This window comes from Protopterus annectens, chromosome 2.part1 (assembly GCF_019279795.1).
Source record: "Protopterus annectens isolate FY-2018-M chromosome 2.part1, PAN1.0, whole genome shotgun sequence".
Taxonomy (NCBI): Eukaryota; Metazoa; Chordata; order Ceratodontiformes; family Protopteridae; genus Protopterus; species Protopterus annectens.
Genome location: NC_056729.1, coordinates 495,104,139 through 495,125,206, shown reverse-complemented (window position 1 = coordinate 495,125,206; position 21,068 = coordinate 495,104,139). Strand labels below are relative to the sequence as shown.

The 21,068-nt window shown below is 44.7% G+C and overlaps 1 protein-coding gene across 1 annotated transcript in view; it reads right to left on the bottom strand.

Moving 5' to 3' along the window:
- The window catches only part of NELFA (negative elongation factor complex member A), a 1,417,687-nt gene that overhangs the window by 950,122 nt on the left and 446,497 nt on the right, over nucleotides 1–21,068 (bottom strand). The window contains exon 4 of the mRNA XM_044062292.1: nucleotides 14,434–14,523. Coding sequence (XP_043918227.1) covers nucleotides 14,434–14,523 — 90 coding nt within the window. The remainder of the gene's footprint in view (nucleotides 1–14,433; nucleotides 14,524–21,068) is intronic.

The window sequence follows — 21,068 nt, the reverse complement described above, 5'->3', positions numbered from 1 at the left end:
AGTTTCTCTGCTACCGTGGTTTTATGGACCACCTCTGCCACTAGGGCGCCTATTGTTATTCCCCTACCTCTAGAGGGAATCGACCTTGTGTGTCAGATGAGACTCCTGTGGTTTATGGAACCACATTTTCCTCCCTTCTGTCCTTTTGATAAGGTCTAGAAGGGGTAGAAAACGGACTCCCACTGCAGAGAGAGTCTTACCCTCCTGCTCGCACCTAGTCAATGTATCCTTCACCTGAGGTCCAAACAATGTTGAGCCATCAAAGGGGGAATTGGTGAAGGACGCCTTGAAAGGGTCCACAAAATTGCAAAGCCGCCTCCAGGCATGACGTCGTAAAGCTACACCTGTGCCTGAGGCCCTACTCGCCCCATCAGCCGCATATGAGATAAGCCGCATGGAGAAAATGACAATCAAATTCAGGGTTGACAACTGGGAGTTTATTTTGTCTTGGAACCCCTCAGCTGTTGGATCCTGCATGGCCTCACCCATATCCTTGAGCAAATCTCTCTGGAGACGGGTGAAGTGACACAAGTAGTTCAGCGACCGCATTGAAAAGGTCGCTGATGAAAACATCCGCTTACCGTACCTGTCCATGGTCCTAGATTCCTTATTAGGAGGATGGACAGGTAATGAAGGATCGGCTAACTCCTTCTTAGTGGCTGCGGCCACCACCATGGCATCAACAGAGACACCTTTAGATAGAAACTCTTTCTCTTTAGGGGCAGTAATAAATTTTGATGGCCTCCTTGGGGTAGGTTCCACTGAATCAGGGGCCGTCCAAGCCTTCCTTGCCACCACTTCCATAAGGGGGTCAAAGGGAGGGGACACCCAGGAGGTGGAAGGGCGAGAGCCAAACGCCTCAAGGTAAATCGACTCGTCCTCTGAAGGGTTAAGGGCGGGCTATTTCCCCCTCTGTTTCAGGATTTCAAGGATGTCAGCAAAAGAGACATCCTCAGAGGGGGGCCAAGGGGAACCTTCAGATTCTTCCAAGTCGGTGTCAGAGGTGATAGACTCAGGGGAGTCAATGTGCTTCCTCTTGCACTGTCTCTTCCGAGGGGGTTCTCCTACCGGATCAGGAGAGGCCTCGGAAGAGGAGGATATTCCCAATGGGGAAACCTGAGGAGCTGGCTCTCTACGGTCTGTTACAAGGGGGGGGGTAGAAATCGCCGTAGGCACTGAAGAGGGAGGAGCTGACAGAGCCGACTGTGGGGTAGACACTGGGTCTAGCACGCTCCGCATGACCTCGAAGGTGCCCCCATCAGCCAAGGCCAGAGGTCCCCGCTCCGAGGAGACAAGGACCCCCAACAGCACCGACAGGGAAGGCTCCGAGGCCGATGTCGGAGCTGAACTCACCAGCGCCGATGCCCCGAGAGGGAGAACGGGGTCGGACAAGGGTCCGATGCCACTCACCCCCTCGGAGCCGAGGGAAGCCCGGCGCCGAGATCCCTCCAAGGAGGAAATCGGAGCAGACGACGGAGCCGAAGGGGAAGGTATCGGCTCCGAAGCACCGACAGCCACGGCTCCAAACTCAAAGGAGTCGGAGGAGGAATAAAATCAGGGATGGGAATAGCCACTGACTGTTGAGTAGGGCTATGCAGCATTTGGGCCAGTGCCTCGGACTTGAGAAGTCTACTCACCACCCTTTGTAAGTCATGGTCGGACAACCTGGAGGACCGAGAGGAATGAGACCTATGGCTCCGCTCCGATAGAAGAGGGGATCCCGGAGCCGAGTGGATGGAGCCGATGGAAGGGTACCTAGACCACTTCTTTGAAGGTGGCTCCGATAAGCCTATCGGAGACAACTGAGTTTTGACAACCTCGGCTCCGGCCGGAGCCGAGGTAATGGTATGAGACTTTGAAACATCGGCTTCAGCCGGAGCCGATGTCAAAGCAGCTTTAATGCTTCCAGGAGACGGCTCTGAAGCTGGAGCCGACGGCCTGGAAGTCTTAGAAGGCTTCCCCGACGCAGACTGGGTCGGGGGCCTTCAGGCTTTAACAAGCCTCGAAGTATTAGCTTGTTTTTGCGTTCCTGCAGGACTCTAGGGCTGAATGCATGGCAAACAGCATATGAGTCCTGCAGGTGCAAAGGTCCCAGGCAATAGACACAAGAAGTGTGACAGTCTGTCAGAGACATTTTCTGACAGCACGAATCACACTTCTTGAAGCCTGAGACCTTGGAGTCTTTAGACATCCTGAAAGGATGTATGAAAAAAACACAAACACAACACACAGACACACCCTTTAACCAAATAAAAAAACAGTCACACTGAAAGGACAGGGAAAAAAGAGGGAGTGGGCCAAAGGCCCAAAAGTTAAAAAGGGGATAAAACGGGAATTCTAACACAAGGGGGACCCGATTTAAACTAAAGGGATACTCTGTATAAAAACTAATCTAAATAGAAAAAATAGGGGTAGAATTTGAAGTTTTTAAACAAGAAAACTTACTAACCTGCCAGAGCCGGTAGAAGAAGCACCTCGTCAGCTAAGCGGCAAACGAGATCTGAGTAGTTACCGCCTAGCATTGTGGGATATAGGGGAGCCTTGAGCCGGTGGAATTAGCTCTCGAGCTTTAGTATTGGCCGAGTCGGAGCCGAGGATCGGCTCCAAACACATTCAGCAAGAATGAAGGCGAGATTGACAACTTAACATTGTGCTTTAACCTGACCCGGTGGGAAAATTCCCCAGACAGAGTACGCCCGAATAATCTAGTGGGAAATCCAATGGGCAATCATAACCTTGGAGATTGGTTTCCCTAAAAATGATTTTGAGTAAGAAACGAGCAGCTGGTCAGAATTATGAAAAGCTTTTGCCCTGTGCAAGTAGAACCTTAACAGTCTATGCACAGCCAGCAAATGTAATTTATATTCTCCCTTAATTTGAAAATTTGGAAAAAAGACCGGAAGATTGATCGTCTGATTAATATTGACTTCTGACGCTACCTTTGGATGAAAAGTTGAGTTAGTACGCAAAGACACTCGAGCCTTATGAAAAATAATATAAAGAACCTTGATCGATCATGCATGAAGTTCTGACACTCTCCTAGCAGAAGTAATGGCAACTAAAAAGGCAGTCTTCCAAGATAGATACTGCAAATCTACTGAAGCTGCAGGTTCAAAGGGTGGGCAAAACTAAAGCCTGAAGCACTAATGTAAGATCCCACAGAGGCATAGGATCCTTCACTGGGGTCTCAGAAGAAAGGTACCTCTAAGAAAAGTCTTACAAAGTTTGGAAGAGGCCAACGAAGGCATGCTTCCCCCACATGAAAAGTGGAAACTGCGGCCAGCTGGACTTTGACAGTATAGGAACTGGCACCTTGCTAAAAAATCCCTGCCGAGAATTCCAATATCGCATACACTGGAGCAGTAAAGGGATCCAATGCACGCTGTGAGGCCAATACAGAAAAAAAAGTTTCCACTTGCTGCTGTATAACCTTCTGGTGGAAGACTTGTGAACCGCCACCAAAATGGTTTTAATGGAAGAAGATAAACCAAGACTGCTAATAATCATGGGAACTGGAGCAGCCAAGCTGTGTGCTTCAGACTGACTAGGTCTGGGTGAGGAATCGACGAGAGATGAGAAATGAGATCCTGAACTGGATCAAACTTCCATGGTGGAACTACTAGATGAGACCAAATTGAGGGAATCCAGACTTGGCGACGTCAGAATGGGGCAATGAAAATCACAAAGCTCCCCAGCTCTCCAGCCTGCGAGCTTTCTTAAGAAACTTTGACATCAAGGGCAGAGAAGGATAGGCATAAAGAAGATCGGGAGGCTAAGCATGAAATCAGAGCATCTCTGGGGACTTCCCTCTGAGGGGGGGGTTCAGAGCAAAGAACTTGCTGCATTTCGTGTTGGAAGGATATGCGAATAGATCGCAGCAAGGACAGCCCCACTTTAGAAAGATTTGCACTGCCACTGAAGGATTCAGAGACCACTTGTAAGGCATCAGGACAGATCTGCTGAGCCTGTCCGCTAGAATGTTGGACCGTCCCAGAATGTGTGTTGGCACCAGAAAATGGCCAGTAGAGATCGCCCATTCCCACACTCTCATGGCTTCATGACAAAGGGGGTAAAGATTTGATCCCCCCCTGTTTGTTGATGTACTAGACCACCGACATATTGTCTCTGTCTGGATAGCAATCGCCCTAGAGGAAGACGGGCATGAAGGGCCTGCAACGCCAGAAGCACCACCCTCATCTCCAGGAAGCTGATATGCAAACTGGTCTCGGATGGGGATCACGTGCCTTGAACAGTCCTTCCCAAGTAATGCTCCCCCCCACACTAGCTGGGAGGCGTCCGTGGTCACCGTGGTCTTGGGAAAGGATGGGAGAAAGGGACGTCCCCAGACTAGGTTCGGGGAATGAATCCACCACCGAACAGAGTCCCTGCACACACAGGAGATTCGTACAGGGTGATACAACGGCAGAGCTAAGAGAGACCACTGAACAGCAAGAGTCCACTGAAGAATCCGCATGTGAAGGCGCGCTAAGGGTAGCAGGTTGATCATGGCCGCCATAGACCCCAACACCCTCAGTACAGTCTCTGCTGTTGGAGATTGGGCTTTAATGATGTACACAACATGTAACTTCAGGCTGTCTATCCTGTCTGGGGTGAGGAAAACTTTCATCTGGGTAGTGTCCAACCAAACCCCAATGAAATCTAATACCTAAACAGGGGCCAGCGACGATTTGTTGAGATTGATGGTGATGCCCAGACTCTGTGCTAGAAAGAGGAAGTAATCCCTGGCTTGGCAAATTTGATGCTTGGAAGGGGCAGTGAAGAGACAATCGTCCAGGTACGGGATGACCTGAATATCCTGAAGCCTCAGATGAGCTGCTACTACTGCCATCATCTTGGTGAACACCCTGGGGGCTATGGTGAGACCGAAGGGAAGGGCTTTGAACTAATAATGATTGGCTCCTAGCCGAAAGTGGAGAAACCTCTGAGCGCACCTGTCCATCTTGATATGGGAGTAAACGTCCTAGAGGTCGATCGAGCACATCCAGTCATTCGCCTGCAGGTAGGGCAGGATGGACTGAAGCATGACCATCCAGAATTTCGCAGTGGCCACTGACAGTTTTCAAGGTGGATAGAGCTAAAATGGGTCTTGGGTTCCCCTGTTTTCTTTGGCACTAAAAAGAACCTGAAATAAATGCCTGATCCAGATTGGTCAAGGGGGACAGGTTGGATGACTTGTTTTGCTTGCAGCTTTTCTACTTCTAGTGCTGCTTCCTCCCCTTTGCGCAGGTGGAACATCTGGGAGGTGTTAGGATGGATGGGGTGGTTCGAGAAACGCAACTGAACAGCCTCTGAATATGATCTGCAGCACCCAGCGATCTGTTGTTATGGACTCCCATTCTGCTGGGTGTGGCTATAACCAGCCCCCGACTGCCTTCAGAGATGCTTTGCAGGTCTGTCAGAGAACAGTTCTCGAAACCTGTAATTTCTTGGACCCCCTCTGCCTCTGGGGCGGCATCTATCAAAACTCCCTCTGCCTCTGGAGGGTGGTGAGTCCAGAGTGTCCCGGGAAAACGTCCGAGACTTCCGTAACCACATCTTCTTAGCCCCTCACCAATTCCTAGAAAATTATATTTTGGGGGGGGGGGGTGCGGATCCCGATGGCAGACAGTGTCTTCCCATCCTTCTCACTCTGGACAAAAGTCTCGCTTACTGACTTCCCAAACAGGGAGGAACCATTGTACGGGGCACTAGAAATGACGCCTTGAAGGGTTCCAAGAATTGACATAGCTGGAGCCTGGCGTGTCACCTGATGTCAATGCCTGTACTGGCTCCCCTAGCGGCTTCCACAGTAGCATGGGAGAGGAGACGCATGGAGATGTTAGCAACTGACTTCAGAGTGGCCATACGAGTGGAAAACGTCTTCTGATCTCCTGCTGACATGGACTCAGGGGTTGACTCAGGGGGTGACTCAGCGAACTCCTTTACTAGGTCTCGCTGCAACCGAATCACATATGCCACGTATTTCAGCACTCTTACTGAGAAGGTGGCTGAAGCGTAGACCCTCTTCCCGAATCGATCCAACACCCTTGACTCTCAGTCAGGAGGATGGACTGAAGAGCTCTTCTGAGTGAGCTCTTTCTTAGTGGCAGCTGCCACCACCATAGCATCTACCGGGGACCCTTTGTTCCAACATGTCCTGTCTGAAGGGGCTAAGGACTTTATCAGGGCACTTAAAGATAGGCTCCACCATGTCCGGTTCCTTCCACGCTCGAGATGTTATTAGGTCCACTAAGGGATCTGCAGGAGGGGACACCAAGGAAGTAGATGGGCCTGTGCCGAATGCCTCTAGGAACACTGACTCATCCGAGGTTGGTTTTTGGGCAGATACCCCCCACCCCCCACCCCCCATGTAGGAGTTCCATGATGTCTCCAAAGGAGACATCCTTGGGGGTTGATGGGGGGAACCTTCCTCTTCCTCCAAATTAGTGTCTTCAGTGACGGACTCCGGTGGGGAGTCCAAATGCCTCCTTTTACACGTCCATCTGCGAGGGATCTCCTCAATGGTAATCTCTGGGGAGGACTCGCAAACATCCTGCTGCTCCCCCACGGGGGCTTTCTGAGGCAAAATTGGCACCAGGTTACTCCTGAAATGGTAAGATGGTCAGGACCATACCCAAAATAGGGGGAGTCGGGGTGGAGTCCAAGGACAAGATGGTCAAGGGTCTCGACGACACCAAGAGAACCCTCTCCACCACATCAAAGGCTGAAGCAGAACGGACATCCTGAGAAGTGCCAGCTGGAGCCGTTCTCCTCTGACTCGACACGGGAGTCAGAGCCAAGACTCCAGGAGCCAAGGTACAGAGGTGAATACTGCACTCTGATACACACTGAGCCGACAGCACCCCTTTGGATCTGACTCAAAGGATATGGCTCCGACAGCGTCAGATCCAATACACTCAAGGCAATGGCTGGTGTCGAGTTACAAGTTACCATCGGCACAGACCCCTCGACACCAAGGGTCTTTGGATTCAAGGGTTCCAAAACCGAAGGCCGGATCGGAGTAAAGAAATGTTGCAAGCTCCCCCCCTCCAGAGGGAGAGGGGGCTGGCAAGACTCCCATCTGAATTTGGGTGCTGATAAACCTCTGCATCATCTTATCCATCTCCGCTTCACTGAGGCTCTGGGTGGAGCGGGAAGATGAAGCCACTGACAGGAAGCCCTTATGGGTGACTGGTTCTGGGATTCCTCCAGCTCCGAGGATAACCTGGGAGAATGGAGCCGAGGAGATCCAGGTCTGGTTTCTGGCCTAACCTTCTGCGGCACGCTGGCGCCGAGTGGTCGGGAGACCACGTCCTCGACCAGTCCTTCTTAGAACTCTTCCCTTCCCCAGACCTCTTGGCAAGAGTCTGAGTCCCAGAGACCAGGGTAGAGGTAGAAGCTGATGCTGCACCTGAAGTGCGGGGGGGGGGGTGTAGGGGCTACAGTCCACAAAGAGGGAAGTAGACCCTTGAGAAAGAGTTTCCCTCTCCTGTCCTTCAGTGCCCTGGAATTAAATCCGGCGCAGATAGGACAGGAGGTTTGTAGGTGGGCCACCCCCAAACACAGAGTGTGACCATCGGCTGGGGAGAGCTTATGGCCACACTCTGTGCACTTTCTGAAACCTAGTTTAGGGGTTTCAGCCATGTCCCTAAACAGGCCCAGAACACACACACACACTTGCACTAAAGAAAAGAATAGAATAAAAGGAGAGAGAGAAAAGTTTTTTTTTTTGTTTTTTTTCCTGACAACTATGTAAGGAGGATAGATACTAAAGCTAAGAGGAAAGTTAAAGAGGGAAGCAAAAAGCACAAATCTGCACTCACGAAACCCAATGACTAGCCAAGAACTCGGACCATGATGCTTGCTTTTCCAGCAGCAAAGAAGATCTGAAGGGTGGTATGAGACAGGGGGTGTTATGGGTAAGTGGAGGAGCTTGAAGCTCGGAACAGATGCTGGATATGCAGCCGTGTTGGATCCAATACGGATCCATAACCCACAGGTTGAAAATCAAATGAAGTCAACTACTTCAGATCTATATATATATATTTATATACACACACATACGCATACAGGAATTAAGCCAGATGGAAGCCTTATCCACTGTGTTTGAATAACAACAGTTCAAGTGCATACGATCCGCTCCACCAAAAGATCTTTGAGGTCAGGGGATGGATTGGGGGGAGGGTCAAGGATAAATGAAGACAGACAACACAGATGGAACGTTATGGTGAGTACATAACTTCTTTATCTGATGTTATCAATCTTCATTTTATCCATGACAGATGGAATAGAATCCCCAGCTACAAATACTTGGGTGGACTCATGGAAGGATATTCCCCTGCAACACTGGCTCAAACAATGATCCTCCCCTAGAGACCAAGTGCAGTTTGTAATGAGTAATAAAGGTATGAGGAGAAGCCCAAGTAACTGCTACACATGCCTTCCATTGAAGCTCTAGATTGGAAGACCACTGAAGTGGCTATAGACCTTGTAGAATGTGCTTTGACAGGTTTAGGCAATGTTAATTTATTTTTATTGTAAATGAACAAAATGTAGATTTTCAGCCACTTAGGGTAATCTTGGTGACTGCCTTGCCCAACTTTGCACTGGAAAAAGAAATAAACAGTAGACTTGATTGTCATATTTTTTTGTTCTGTGAAGATAGAAATGTAACTGTCTATGGACATCTAGTAAATGTAGGGTGTATTTCTCCTTTGTTAGAATGACTATGGAAGAAGACTGGTAAATTAATAGTCTGGTTAATGTTGGCTTCAGATACTACCTTGGGCAGGAAGGAGGGGTCCATTTATAAAGATAACCTATCCTTATGGAAAACTAGGTTCAGATGATAAGGCCTGTATTTCTGAAATTCTTCTGGCTGAAGTAATGGTTACCAAAAGAGCATCTTCCATGATAAAATCTTCAGAGTGCATTCCCCAGAGGGTTAAAAGGGGAAATGTATTGCCACCTGTAGTACTAAGTTTAGGTCCCAAGGAGGAGTCGGATTTTTTTACAGGGGTTTTAACAAAAGTGTGCCTCTTAAGAATGATTTACAAAGCCTCTGAGAGGCTAAAGAACGTTCTTCTAAACCATTGTGAAAATTAGAAATTGCAACCTATTGTAGTTTGATGGTGGATGGAAAAAGCTAGCATTGAACAGAGATGCTAAGAAATCTAAAACGTGCTCTATTGAAGCAGAAAAAGGATCAATTTGCTTTTCATGGGCCCAAATTGTAAATCTCTTCCACTTACTTAAATACAGTTTTCTAGAAGGTGGTTTATTAGACGACAAAAGGATGTGAGGTACTGGAGAGGACATATTAAGATGCCTGGCAATTAATGGAATTGGAGGAACCACGCAGTCAGCTTGAGGTTCAAAATGTTTGGGTGAATAAGACCATCTGGATGGGGCAGGATATCTGGCACTGGGTCCAGAATCCAAGGTTGACTAATCAAATAAGGCCAAAGAAAGGAGAACCAAATCTGTCGAGGCCAAAAGGGACCAGTGAGGATTACTGTACTCTTCTACCCAAGTGCTTTCTGTAAAAATTTGAGAATTATTGATACTAGGGTGAAAAGGCATAGAGCAGACCGGGGGCCAATCGTGGCGGAGGCCATCTCTTGTTGATTTTCCTGGAATGGGAATCAGGGCGAAGTAATTGCTGCACTTGTTGTTTAGGGGAGAGGCAAACAGTTGACAAAAGGTTGACCTCAATGACAGAATATAATTTTAGCCACTTCTAAATTGAGAGACCACTCATGAGGATGAAGGATGCATCTGCTCAGCTTGTCTGCAATCACACTGGAATGTTGTTATTTGAAAGCAGTTGAACGAGGTCACCCACTGCCACACTTTGAGAGCTTTTGACAAAGTCAGTAAGACTTGGTTCCTCCTTGCTTGCTGATGTACCAAACCATTGACATATTGTCTGTTTGAACTGCAAAAGTCCCCTGAGGAAGAGCTGTCTGAAAGGACAGCAACACAAGCACCACCGCTCTTATCTCCATGACACTGACGTGCAAATTGGCCTCTAATGGGGACCAAGTGCCTTGGACCGTCTTGCCCAGATAATGCACAACCCACCCTATCTGGAAGGTGTCCATAGTCACTACGTCTGTGGGTTCTGGAAAGACAAAGATGACCATGACGAATTTGCTTGGAATGTACCCACCAAAGATCATCCATTTTGCAATGGCTGGTGATCAAGATTTGATCTGACAGTTGCTGGTGAAGGATAGACTATTGGGAAGCTAATAGCCATTGCAGAATTCTCATATGTAACCTGGCTAACAGCACTAGAATTATAGAAGCTGCAATGGATCCTAGAGCTTGCAAGACTAATCGTGCTGGAGCCTTCTTTCTGTGAATTAACTTTTGAACCTGAACTACAATTCTCTGATGTCATTCTAGAGGAAGAGATGCTATCATTGTTTGAGTATTAAGTACTACTCCTATGAATTCTAAATTTTGTGTCAGGGTTAAATGCGACTCTTCTAGATTGACAGTAATCTCCAGATGGGCACATATGTCGAGAATGTAGTTTTTGGCAACTATTAATTGATGCTTTGTCGAAGCGGTTATGAGCCAGTCATCCAAGTACAAAAACACTCAGAATCCTTGCAGTCTCAAGTCAGCTGCATCTACTGCCATGCATTTGATGAACACCCTGGGGGCTGTGGTGAGCCCAAAGGGCAGTACTCTGAATTGATGACGACTGGCACCCAGCTGGAATCGGAGGAACTTTCTGGAGCATTTGTCCATTTTTATATGGAAATACGCATCCTGAAGGTCTACTGAGCACATACAGTGGTCTTTACTCAGAAAGGGAAGAATAGACTGTACTGTGACCTTCCGGAACTTTTGTTTGTCAAAGAGATTTGTTCAATACACTGACATCCAAAATTGGTCTCCAGTCCCCTGTCTTTTTTGGCACTAAAAAGAATCTTGAGTAGGTTCTAGATCGTTCTTGGACTGATGGGACTTGTCTGACTACTCATTTGTTCAGCAGTTTCTGGATTTATTGTACTGCTGAATCCCTCCGATTGGGTGAGATATCGAGGATTTTCTTGTGAATGGGGAGAGGTTGAGGAAAAGGGAATGACATAACCTCTGGATACAATCTGTTGCACCCACTCTTTTGTTAAGTTTAACCAGGCATTTACGTGCAAGCATAAGCATCCCCCGACTACCTCCAGAGGAAGACAATCAGGACTCCCTTCAGGAACAGGGCTTGCCTGGGAAGGAATCCCTGAAGCTCTGGTTTTGCGAACCACCTCTGCCATGAGGGCAGTGTCTTCTGTTTTGGTTCCCCTCTCTGTCTCTGGGAACTCCATCCACATGTGTCTTGGAAAAGCCCTTGAGATTCCTTGAACCACATTTTTCCACTGCTCCTCTGGTTCCTTGAGAAGAAATTGGGGGGGGGGGGGGAGAAACATACGCCCACAGCAGAAAGGGTCTTACCATCCTTCTCACACTTGGATAAAGTCTCTTTTACTTTAGGGCCAAACAAGAATGCTCTGTCAAAAGAAGTATTGACAAAAGAAGACTTGAATGGTTCCGCAAAGGCATATAGGTGCATCCAGGCATGTCTCCTTATGGCTACACCTGTACTTGCTGCTCTAGACGTCTCTTCGGTTGTATGAGCGATCAGCCTCATTGACTAACTGGACACAGCCTCCAGGGTGGCTAAGTTAGAAGACACTTTCTCTTGGACTCCCTCAGCTACAGCCCCTGCCAGTGTGTCTGACAAGTGTTTAATCAGATCCCTTTGGAGTCTGGTGAAATGTGCCAAAAAAATTCAAGGACCTTAAGGCAAAGGTCGATAATGTGCAGACCCACTTCCCAAATCTGTTCATGGCCCGAGATTCCCTAGTGGGCGGATGAACAGACCAATTCTCCTTAGCAAGTTCCTTTTTAGTGGCATCTGCTATGACCATAGCATCTACAGGCAACCCCCTTAGCCCAAAACTGTTCATCTTCGAGAGCAGAAAGTATCTTATCGGGTCTTTTGAGGATAGGCTCGATGTTGTCTGAAGTCTTCCATGCCTGCTGAGAAGTCAGCTGAATGTGTTCATACGCAAGCGGTGTCACCCAAGATGTAAATGGGTGGGTGCCAAAAGCCTACAGGTAAACAGATTCCTCAGAGGAAGGGTTTTGGGACTTCCAGTCACCTCTCTGCTTTAAAATTTCCAAGATGTCTCCCAATGAGACATCTTCATGGAGTGATTGTGAGGACACTTCCCCCTCATCGAAATCTCTGTCTTCGGTGACTGATTCCTTTGGGGTAGAGAATCCAAGTGTTTCCTCTTGCACTTCTTTTTCTGAGGGACCTCTTCAGGGGGATAATCTGAAGAGGTATCAGAAGATGACAATACCTGTGCTTGTGATACCTGAAGCTTCAGCAGCCGTTGTCCCAGAGGTACGTGTTCTGAGAGGGAAGGTACCGACCGAGTCTCTACAAGTGAAAGGGCCCTCTGCATAGCCTCAAAGGCCAGCCCCTCTGAAGAAGGAAGGGAGCCCAGAACTGAGAAAGAGTGCCACAGAGCTGGGGTCACTCCCCGCTCTGATGGACCGACCCACAAGACCAAAGCCAGAGCCAAACTAACTCGAAGCAAAGCTCCGAGAAGCAGGGATGGCTCTGAAAAACCTGGAGTAGAAACCTGTCCCCCTGAACCAGCAGGGTAGCCATGGCCCTAGGACGGCTCCGGTTCGGAAACAACTGAAGAGCTCAGGGTAACTACCAGCTCTGAAGTAGCAAACAACTCCAGAGGTGGTACAGTCGGCGCTGGGAGATCAGGAACAGAGGACTCTAAGACCTCCAAGGATGTTAGAGGAGGAGGAGTACTTAATGGTATAAAGGAAGTTTCAGTACAAAGACCCCAAGGGGTCGGTACCAAAGTGGGGCATGAAAGCCCTCTAGCCCTTAAAATTTTATTCACTAGCCTCTCCACATCGAGTTCTGAAAGACTTTTGGTGAGCGGAAGGGGACTTGGGCCTAAGCAAAAATATTTCTGGGAACTCCCCAGCAAATGGGATGAACTGACTAAGAGTAGACAGTTCTAGGCAAAGTGGTCTTAGCAGGTGAAGCAGTGGTCAGTTCTTGTATTGAAGCCTCCAACGTTGAAGGGCTTTAAACTGCATCGGTGCCTGAATGCACGTCACCACCAGAGTGTCAGCAGCAGAAGCCTTCGGTTCCTTGGGAACCTTCGGAAAAGAGGTCTTCAATTTCTTGGCTTTTGGAACAGACTTCTTGAAACACCTGGTCTTTGCTTCATCTCCCGTTGATAAGGCTTCACCAAAAGCTGAAGGAAGAAGTCCTTTTAAAATAAGCTTATTACACCTTTCCACTACAGCCCAGTGGCTAAAGGTGTGTCATATACTGCAATCTTCCTGTAAGTGGTGAGGGCCAAGACAATATACAAGTAACAAATGAAAGTCTGATGAGGGAATTTTATGGCCATACATCTGGCATTTTTTTGAAACCAGACGGGCCCTTTCCCTTCTCAGCCATGTCAAAGCAGGGAAAGCAGCTAGAAACAATTTGCTAAAGAACTATCACTTTACAAAGAAAGGGAAGGCAAAAGCAGAAAGGATATTATTTTTACTTATATTTTTTAATTTACGACGGAAGGGAAAAAGAGACTCAGTGATGATAGTCGCAGAAATACAAAAGCGTGCACAGCAATGAGAAAAATACTGTGGGGGGACTATAAGCAATGATAGTGGGAAATACACAAAAGTATAAAGGGGAAAAGTATCAGCGATGATACTCAGAGAAAAACGTTTAAAAAGAAAGATGAAAGGGGAAAAGAGACAGAAACTGTAAGAAAAAAACACAAAAATGTACCTAAACCCACTAGTGCTCGAGAGTAGCAGCTAGACGTGACAGTTTTCAGGAAGCAGCAAATGAGATCTGAGGTAATTGAGAAAGAGGGATTCTGGGTAGAGGTAAAGTGCAAGAGTTTTTGGCTGGCACGAGCTGTAGTAAAGGCAGAGTCATTTCCGATGTCAGAACCAAACCCATCTGTCAAGGAGAAAATGAAGATTGTGAAAGACAGATTTGATGATGTTAATCTGTAGGAAATTCCTTCAAGCCAACATCATATCCCAAACCTCCCCAAAGATTAGTAGAGTATGTCCCAGTGTAGAATGAAAGGCTTTTAATATAAACCTACAGGCAGGTAAGCAAATAACACAATACAATGATCAGAAGAGTAATGCAATGTATCTTGTATGAAAAAAGACCTTGATGACAAGACTTTTCAAAACAATTCCAGAGAAATCCATAAAATACTATTTTTTTTTTTTTTTTTTTTATGAAGAATGGGATGACAGTCAAACAATCTGACCATTTTTACTGCAGTGTCTTTACAAAAATCTAGCAAGTGGTGCCAGTATCCAAAGCATCACAAAATAAAAAAAAATATGGCATACTTGTTGTATCGATTTTCTTCACCAACCCCCTTCCTTTAGCGTGGAAAGGTATGCCTGCTGTCTTCTTAAGCTGTTGTGCAGTTTCAGTTGCTGAAAGAGAGAAAAGAAAAACAAAAATTCATAGCAAAACAACATCTGTTGACATTTATGAAATTGAATGCATGCATAAAGGTAAAACAGAGTCACAGCATAAACAAATGTTAGTAGGCTCAACCAGTCTCAAACACTTTTTTGCATACAAAAAGTGATTTTAAATAAAAAGTATATTTTTTGTCTTAACCTGACAACTCGCTGCATGTCCCATGCATCCACTAAACTTCATAATGTTTTCGTTTCCTCCTACTGAAATGTATCCTGCTTCCTATCAAATTTACATCTTAACCCTTCAAATGAAACCATAATTTTCCTATTCCATTACTATACCAATTACAGATATTTAAATGTTTCTATATGTTCTCTTTGTGAGATTTATGCATAAACAAGACACTACTTTTCATAATAAGAAAGCAACAGAAATGTGACCTGCAGCAGATCAACTAAATATCTAACTGAAACTGCAAAATGTATGCCATTCGTGGCATGAAAAGATACATGACCTTTTGACATTTGTGGAGTGCAACTCCCTGCCTTCTGCTGGAAGCCACAGCAGTTATGCATGAAATGAAAGAATGTAATGACAGGCAGGATCTATGACTTCTTAGGCAAGAAAGCAGAGGGCCATAAAAATGCAATTCAGAGATTCTTCAAAAAGACAGTAGACCAAGACTGGAAAAAGCAATCTCATTAGTATTTAATTGTGGGGAAACAAATCGGTTTGCTTATATTAGAAGTTTGCAAGAAAAGAATAATAAGCCTGCAGCTGAACAGAGCTACTGTGTCAAAACAGACAAGGAATCGCAGTGCTACCAGCAGCCTGTGACTTGGGAGTAAGAACAGACTCCGCACTTTTGCCTCTGCCTGGAAATTCAGATAAGTTTAGCTTAAGATGCAGTAATTCTTTCAAATAAGCACAGACAGGGAAAAGCTGGCAGTAATTTGATTTTTTTTTTTCGTCTTGTATTCTATTTGTCCAAAAAAGATTACTTTCTGTTCCTTGTGCATTTTAGTACCACTTTTCATATTTGTTTATTGCATATACTGACTGATAAAAAAAAAAGTGTAATTCATGTTTTTTTTTTTGCTCTCTGTATTTGATCTTAGCTTAAACCTACTAAATTACTCTGTAAAACTTTTGTTCTGACCAATGTAGCCAATATACTGTAATTCACTTGACTATTACTATATATTGTATTCTTTGTCACTGCTGATGCTTGGAGCTTTTCTCCCCGGGCCTCTACCGAAAATAGACATATATCCAGTTAGACTAGCCCGGTCAACAAATGTAAAATAAATAAACTGAGAAGTGGTGAAAAACTGCTAGTACCCACCTCACAATTTGTCAGACTGCTATGCAAATTACCCAACGTTTGATTTATTATTATATGACTTCCCAGCGAGAGTGAAAACAGTAAGTGGTTGGTCTTAAACTTGGGTGATGGCAGTTTACTACCATAACCAGAAACTAGTGTGTGTGTGTGTGTGTGTGTGTGTGAATGTAAGCCACTGAAACTCAAACAGTCATGTGAAAGAAGACTGGGGAACTAGGCTAAAGGGTTAGCTGAGTGGGGCTGTTCAGTGTGAAGCCTAATCCCGATTGCGGAGGGTGATGGACCATACCCCAAGGCAGAAGGGCTTACTTTTTGTATGCTTTTTTGCTCAGGCTGCATTTAGTGAAATATTTGACGCTGTGCCTAAATTGGTATCTTCTAACCATGAGAGGAATACGTCAGCCAGTAGCTCTGGAAGTGATGTCACTTTGGTAGCAGGACTTGGTGAAGGCTGATTTAAATTTTCTAACTGTTGATGTTTCCAATCCTTTTGCCAAAGCATCACAGTTTGCCAAGATTCAAGTTGCATCTAAGGAAGCTGATAAAATTGACAATACGTTACTAAACTAAGTCATGCATTTTTCAACTGGAAAAGCTGTTATTCAGAGTACGATAACTTTTATTTGGAAATGTGCATTGACTGCAAACAAGTACCGTTTGGGCTTAGATGTTATCGTTTTCCCAACGGCATTTCAGAAACTGACTATATATTTTCTGAATTTGTGACTTTATAAAATAATACTGGTAATGAAGTTTTAAATTGTTGTTTTAAAACAGGAAGTTTCTACATTAAACAATGGCATTGTAAATGATGCAACTTTTAGTAATTTCAAAGGTCTATTTGATGAAATACAAGGCAAACTACAAAGGCATGTAGTCAGTTTAATTAGCAGGAAGAGAAATAAGCTTGCATGTGATTTTTTAGCTTATGCTAATAATACGGCTTATGTATGTGGTGCTAATGGTGGCAAAAGTAATAAAAATAATAACAGTAATAAATGTAACAGCAAATATAAGAGTCATTTTACGACTAACCAAGTGGATTCTAGTAATTCACATGGGGTGGTTAAAGTACCTGTGACCAATGATAACGGTAACATCATGGCTGACAATGTTGTGGGTAAGGGTTGCATTACATTAAACACTGTCATGAGAAAGAAGACTGGGGAACTAGGCTAAAGGGTTAGCTGAGCGGGGCCCCGGGCCCGTGGAAAATACGGCCCAGACCGCAGAATCCTTTATAAACGCATTCTATGAACACCTTCAGGAATGCATGGATCATGCAATCCCAAATAAAACCAAGACCCAATCCTCCAAAGGCAAACGTCCTGTCTGGTGGACCCCAGCCATAAACAAACTATACAAAAGAAGGAGGAAGCTACTACATGATAGAGCAAAATCCCAAAAAGGGAAGGCATCTCTGATCAGTATTAGCAAAAAACTACGGGCACTCATAAAATCGTCTAAGGCCAGCTTCGAGAGAAATATTGCACAGGACACTAAGGATAATCACAAGGCTTTCTTTAGTTATGTTAGGAACCTGGGTGGGAATTCCCAGATATGCTCAGAATTAGTCCAAAATGACAAAAATACACGAACCCACAGACATTGCCAACATCCTAGCTGACGGTTCAGCGCAAACTTCTCTCCTACCAAAGGGCAAATATCTATCCCAGCAGAGTGCTGCTCCCCTGACATCTCAGATGCTCAGGTAAGAGCCGCCCTCTCCAAAGCAAAAAACACAGCATCAATGGGACCAGACGGTCTCCCAGGCTGCGTCCTACATGAACTCCAATAAGAGCTAAACCCAAACATAAAACTACTGTTCAATCTCAGCCTTACTACAGGATATGTACCCAAAGAGTGGCATACAGCAACAGTGGTCCCTCTCCACAAAGGTGGTGCCTCAACGGATCCTGGAAACTATCGCCCCATAAGCCTGACTAGCTTGGTCTGCAAAGCTATGGAAAGGATCATCATGGAACTCATAAATAAAGATATTGGGGACCTACAGACACTGGATCCTACCCAGTTCGGCTTTGTTAAGGGCAGATCCTGCCTCTTAAACCTGGTTGATTTCTTTGAAACAGTCTCCAAGGCCATTGATGAGGGAAAGGTGGTCCACACAGCCTACCTGGACCTCGCAAAAGCCTTCGATACAATACCCCACTCGGGCATTATAGATAAGCTCACCAGCTTAAATATAAACCCCTATGTCACTAGATGGGTTGCAAACTGGCTCAAGGACAGAACCCACATGGTTACAATTGCTGGAGCCATGTCAGACTCCAAACCAGTTACAAGTGGCGCCCCACAAGGCTCAGTCCTGGGACCTCTCTTGTTCGGTATATATTTCTCGGAGGTACAGGCCAACACGGAAGGACTGTGGCTGACCAACTTCGCAGATGACAGCAAACTGGGTGCCATAATCGACTCTCCAGCTGACACAAGCATCCTCCAAAAGGGCCTCATAGAAACAGACAACTGGTGCCAGAGCCATGGCCTCAAGCTAAACGCCAAAAAGTGTATAGTCATCCCCTTTGGCAAAAACAAAGTGCCCACAAATTACCACATAGGTGGTAATCCATTAAGTACAGAAGAAGTAATTAGGGACCTGGGGACCCAAGTTGATAGCAATCTCTCATTTGACAACCACGTGGCCAAAGTTATTAGAAAAACATTTTATATAGCCCACCTAATCATGAAGGGATTCACATCTAGATCAGGGGAGGTCATCGTGCCTCTTTACTCATCCCTCATCAGGCCCATAATTGAGTACAATGCCCCTTTTAGGATGTACCTTACCAGACACCTGCAGCAACTGGAAAGACCCCAAAAGTACCTCACCAAGAGGATCAAAGGGCTCAAACAGATGCCATACGTTTCCCGGTTAAAGAAACTCCAGCTCTACTCAGTGGCATACCGCCTGCTCAGAGGTGATCTGTGCCTGACGTATAAAGCCATGTCCAACCCGGAATTAATGGACATGCTGCACCTCAGAAAATCCAAATCCCATCGAGCTATGTGCTCGAGAGACTTGAACCTCAGCACTGAAATAAATAGGACATGCTGGAGGGACAGATTCATAACCCAGAGGCTCCCTTCACTCTGGAATAAAATCAATGTCCATGTTAGGCAGAGTCCCTCATTGACCCTCTTCTTCAGAGGAATCTTGATGAGTGGATGGGAGATCGTAAGTTTACCCCGGGTATCACTTCTGTGTCACTGTTAGACAGAGGCACAGTATACTAACCTCGAAAAAGGGCATAGCAAAATTAATTTAAAATGGGTGGCGAAAGCCAAACACACACTGGCTAGGCTTATAAATGCCCTAGGGCAGATAGCCTAGTATGAACCTATGTTAATCCCAATAATTATTTTCAGATGAAGTCACAGAAGGAGAGGAACAATGTGAAGCAAGTATGGGGTGAAGGAGAAGACAGGGAACAGAAAAAAGGGGAAACAGCTCAAGAGGTAGCTCCATTGTGTACTATTTACAATCTGAGTGATTTAGTTTTAAATAAAAAAACTACTGGCTCCAAACTGGAAAAACAGGAATACTCCTCAAAAGAAACACACAGAGCACTGCTGTTGCTGCCAAGTTTTCTTTATTAACACATTCTGGTACCTCACCCCCACCGGCCTTCAATGGGATGAATTCATACAAATCAGGCAGCATTTTATACTCCATCACCATACTTAATTCAACCAATAAATTCATTAATCAATTAGAAAACATTAATTACCTTTATTTAAACATACTTCATTGTAAAGCAGAGATGCCCCCCCCCCACAAAACACACCAACACTTCACAATTAACAAAATTGCAAAAGTGAACTATAAACCATGTTATTCTATAAAAAATATATATCTCACAGTGCATTATCAAAAATCTTATACCAAATTCATTTGTTTAATAATTTCATCATTTTGTTTGTTTATATTACACACTATAAAGACATACACATTTAATAAAAAAGCAATTGCAACCACCCTAAGCCCTATTATGCTAAATAACGATTTAAATATTTTCTTTTATAAATATGTTTATATTAATGGATATGCTATTCTATTTTTCCCCAATATTTTATTTCATTGATCTATATGTTGAATATTTTACATTAAAGTCCTGGTTATTCCCATAGCAAATAAAGACTAAATACCACACTCCATTTCTAAATTTAAACCTTTCGGGAACAAAGTGCCAAATAAACAATTAATTTTGATTCCAAATGAACTAGTTTCGTTTTAAATTCATCACCAACCCCCCCCCCAATTATGTTAACCATAACTGATTAACATATTTATTGGTTGAATTAAGTATGGTGATGGAGTATAAAATGCTGCCCGACTTGTATGAATTCATTCCATTGAAGGCCGGTAGGGCCGAGGTACCAGAATGTGTTAATAAAGAAAACTTTGCAGCAACAGCAGTGCTCTGTGTGTTTCTTTTGATTATGTTTAAGTAAAATGCAACAAAATGTTTTGGAAAAAGGTTTCTCATGTTCCCTCAGTCAAAGCTCCTCTTGTTGACACTATACTTGATCTCAAATTATATATTAGAAAACTAAATTTGAAATATACCTTTGATGGAATTGAATGTACTACTAGTAGTGAATGTAGACAGCCAAGTAGTATTAACCCTAAGTTATTGCCGACATTGAGAGTATTCAGTGAATTTTGCGAAAAAGACATGAGAAGAATATGTAATGAGGGTAGTAGAGTTCATTATGATATGAGAGAACTTGCAAGCATTAAGACAAAACCAGCATTATAGGTATATGAAATCAGATAAAGGCAATGGTTTAGTCATTATGAATACATCTAAATATAAAGCTTGCATGAATAGTTTGTTAGAAGACAGGAATAATTATCAGGTGGTTAGTAAGGATCTAGTTAGAAAAAAATTTAAAAACACTGACAATGTATTAATGGAGTTGTTAAATAATTACATTAGTCTGGCCACTTCTGAATTCTTGTTAATGGAAGAACCAGTTCTGGATCTACTTTTCCGTATACTCAACATACATAAGAATTCTTCTAACCCACCATTTAGACCTATAGTTTCGGCCAAAAAAGGAAAAACGTTAACCATTTCACATTATTTGGATTTTTGGTTAAATCCTTTGGTTTCTAGTGTTCCACATTTTATTACAAATTTGTGGCAATTTTTAGATTTTCTGAAAAACTATGTTTTTCAGGGTACT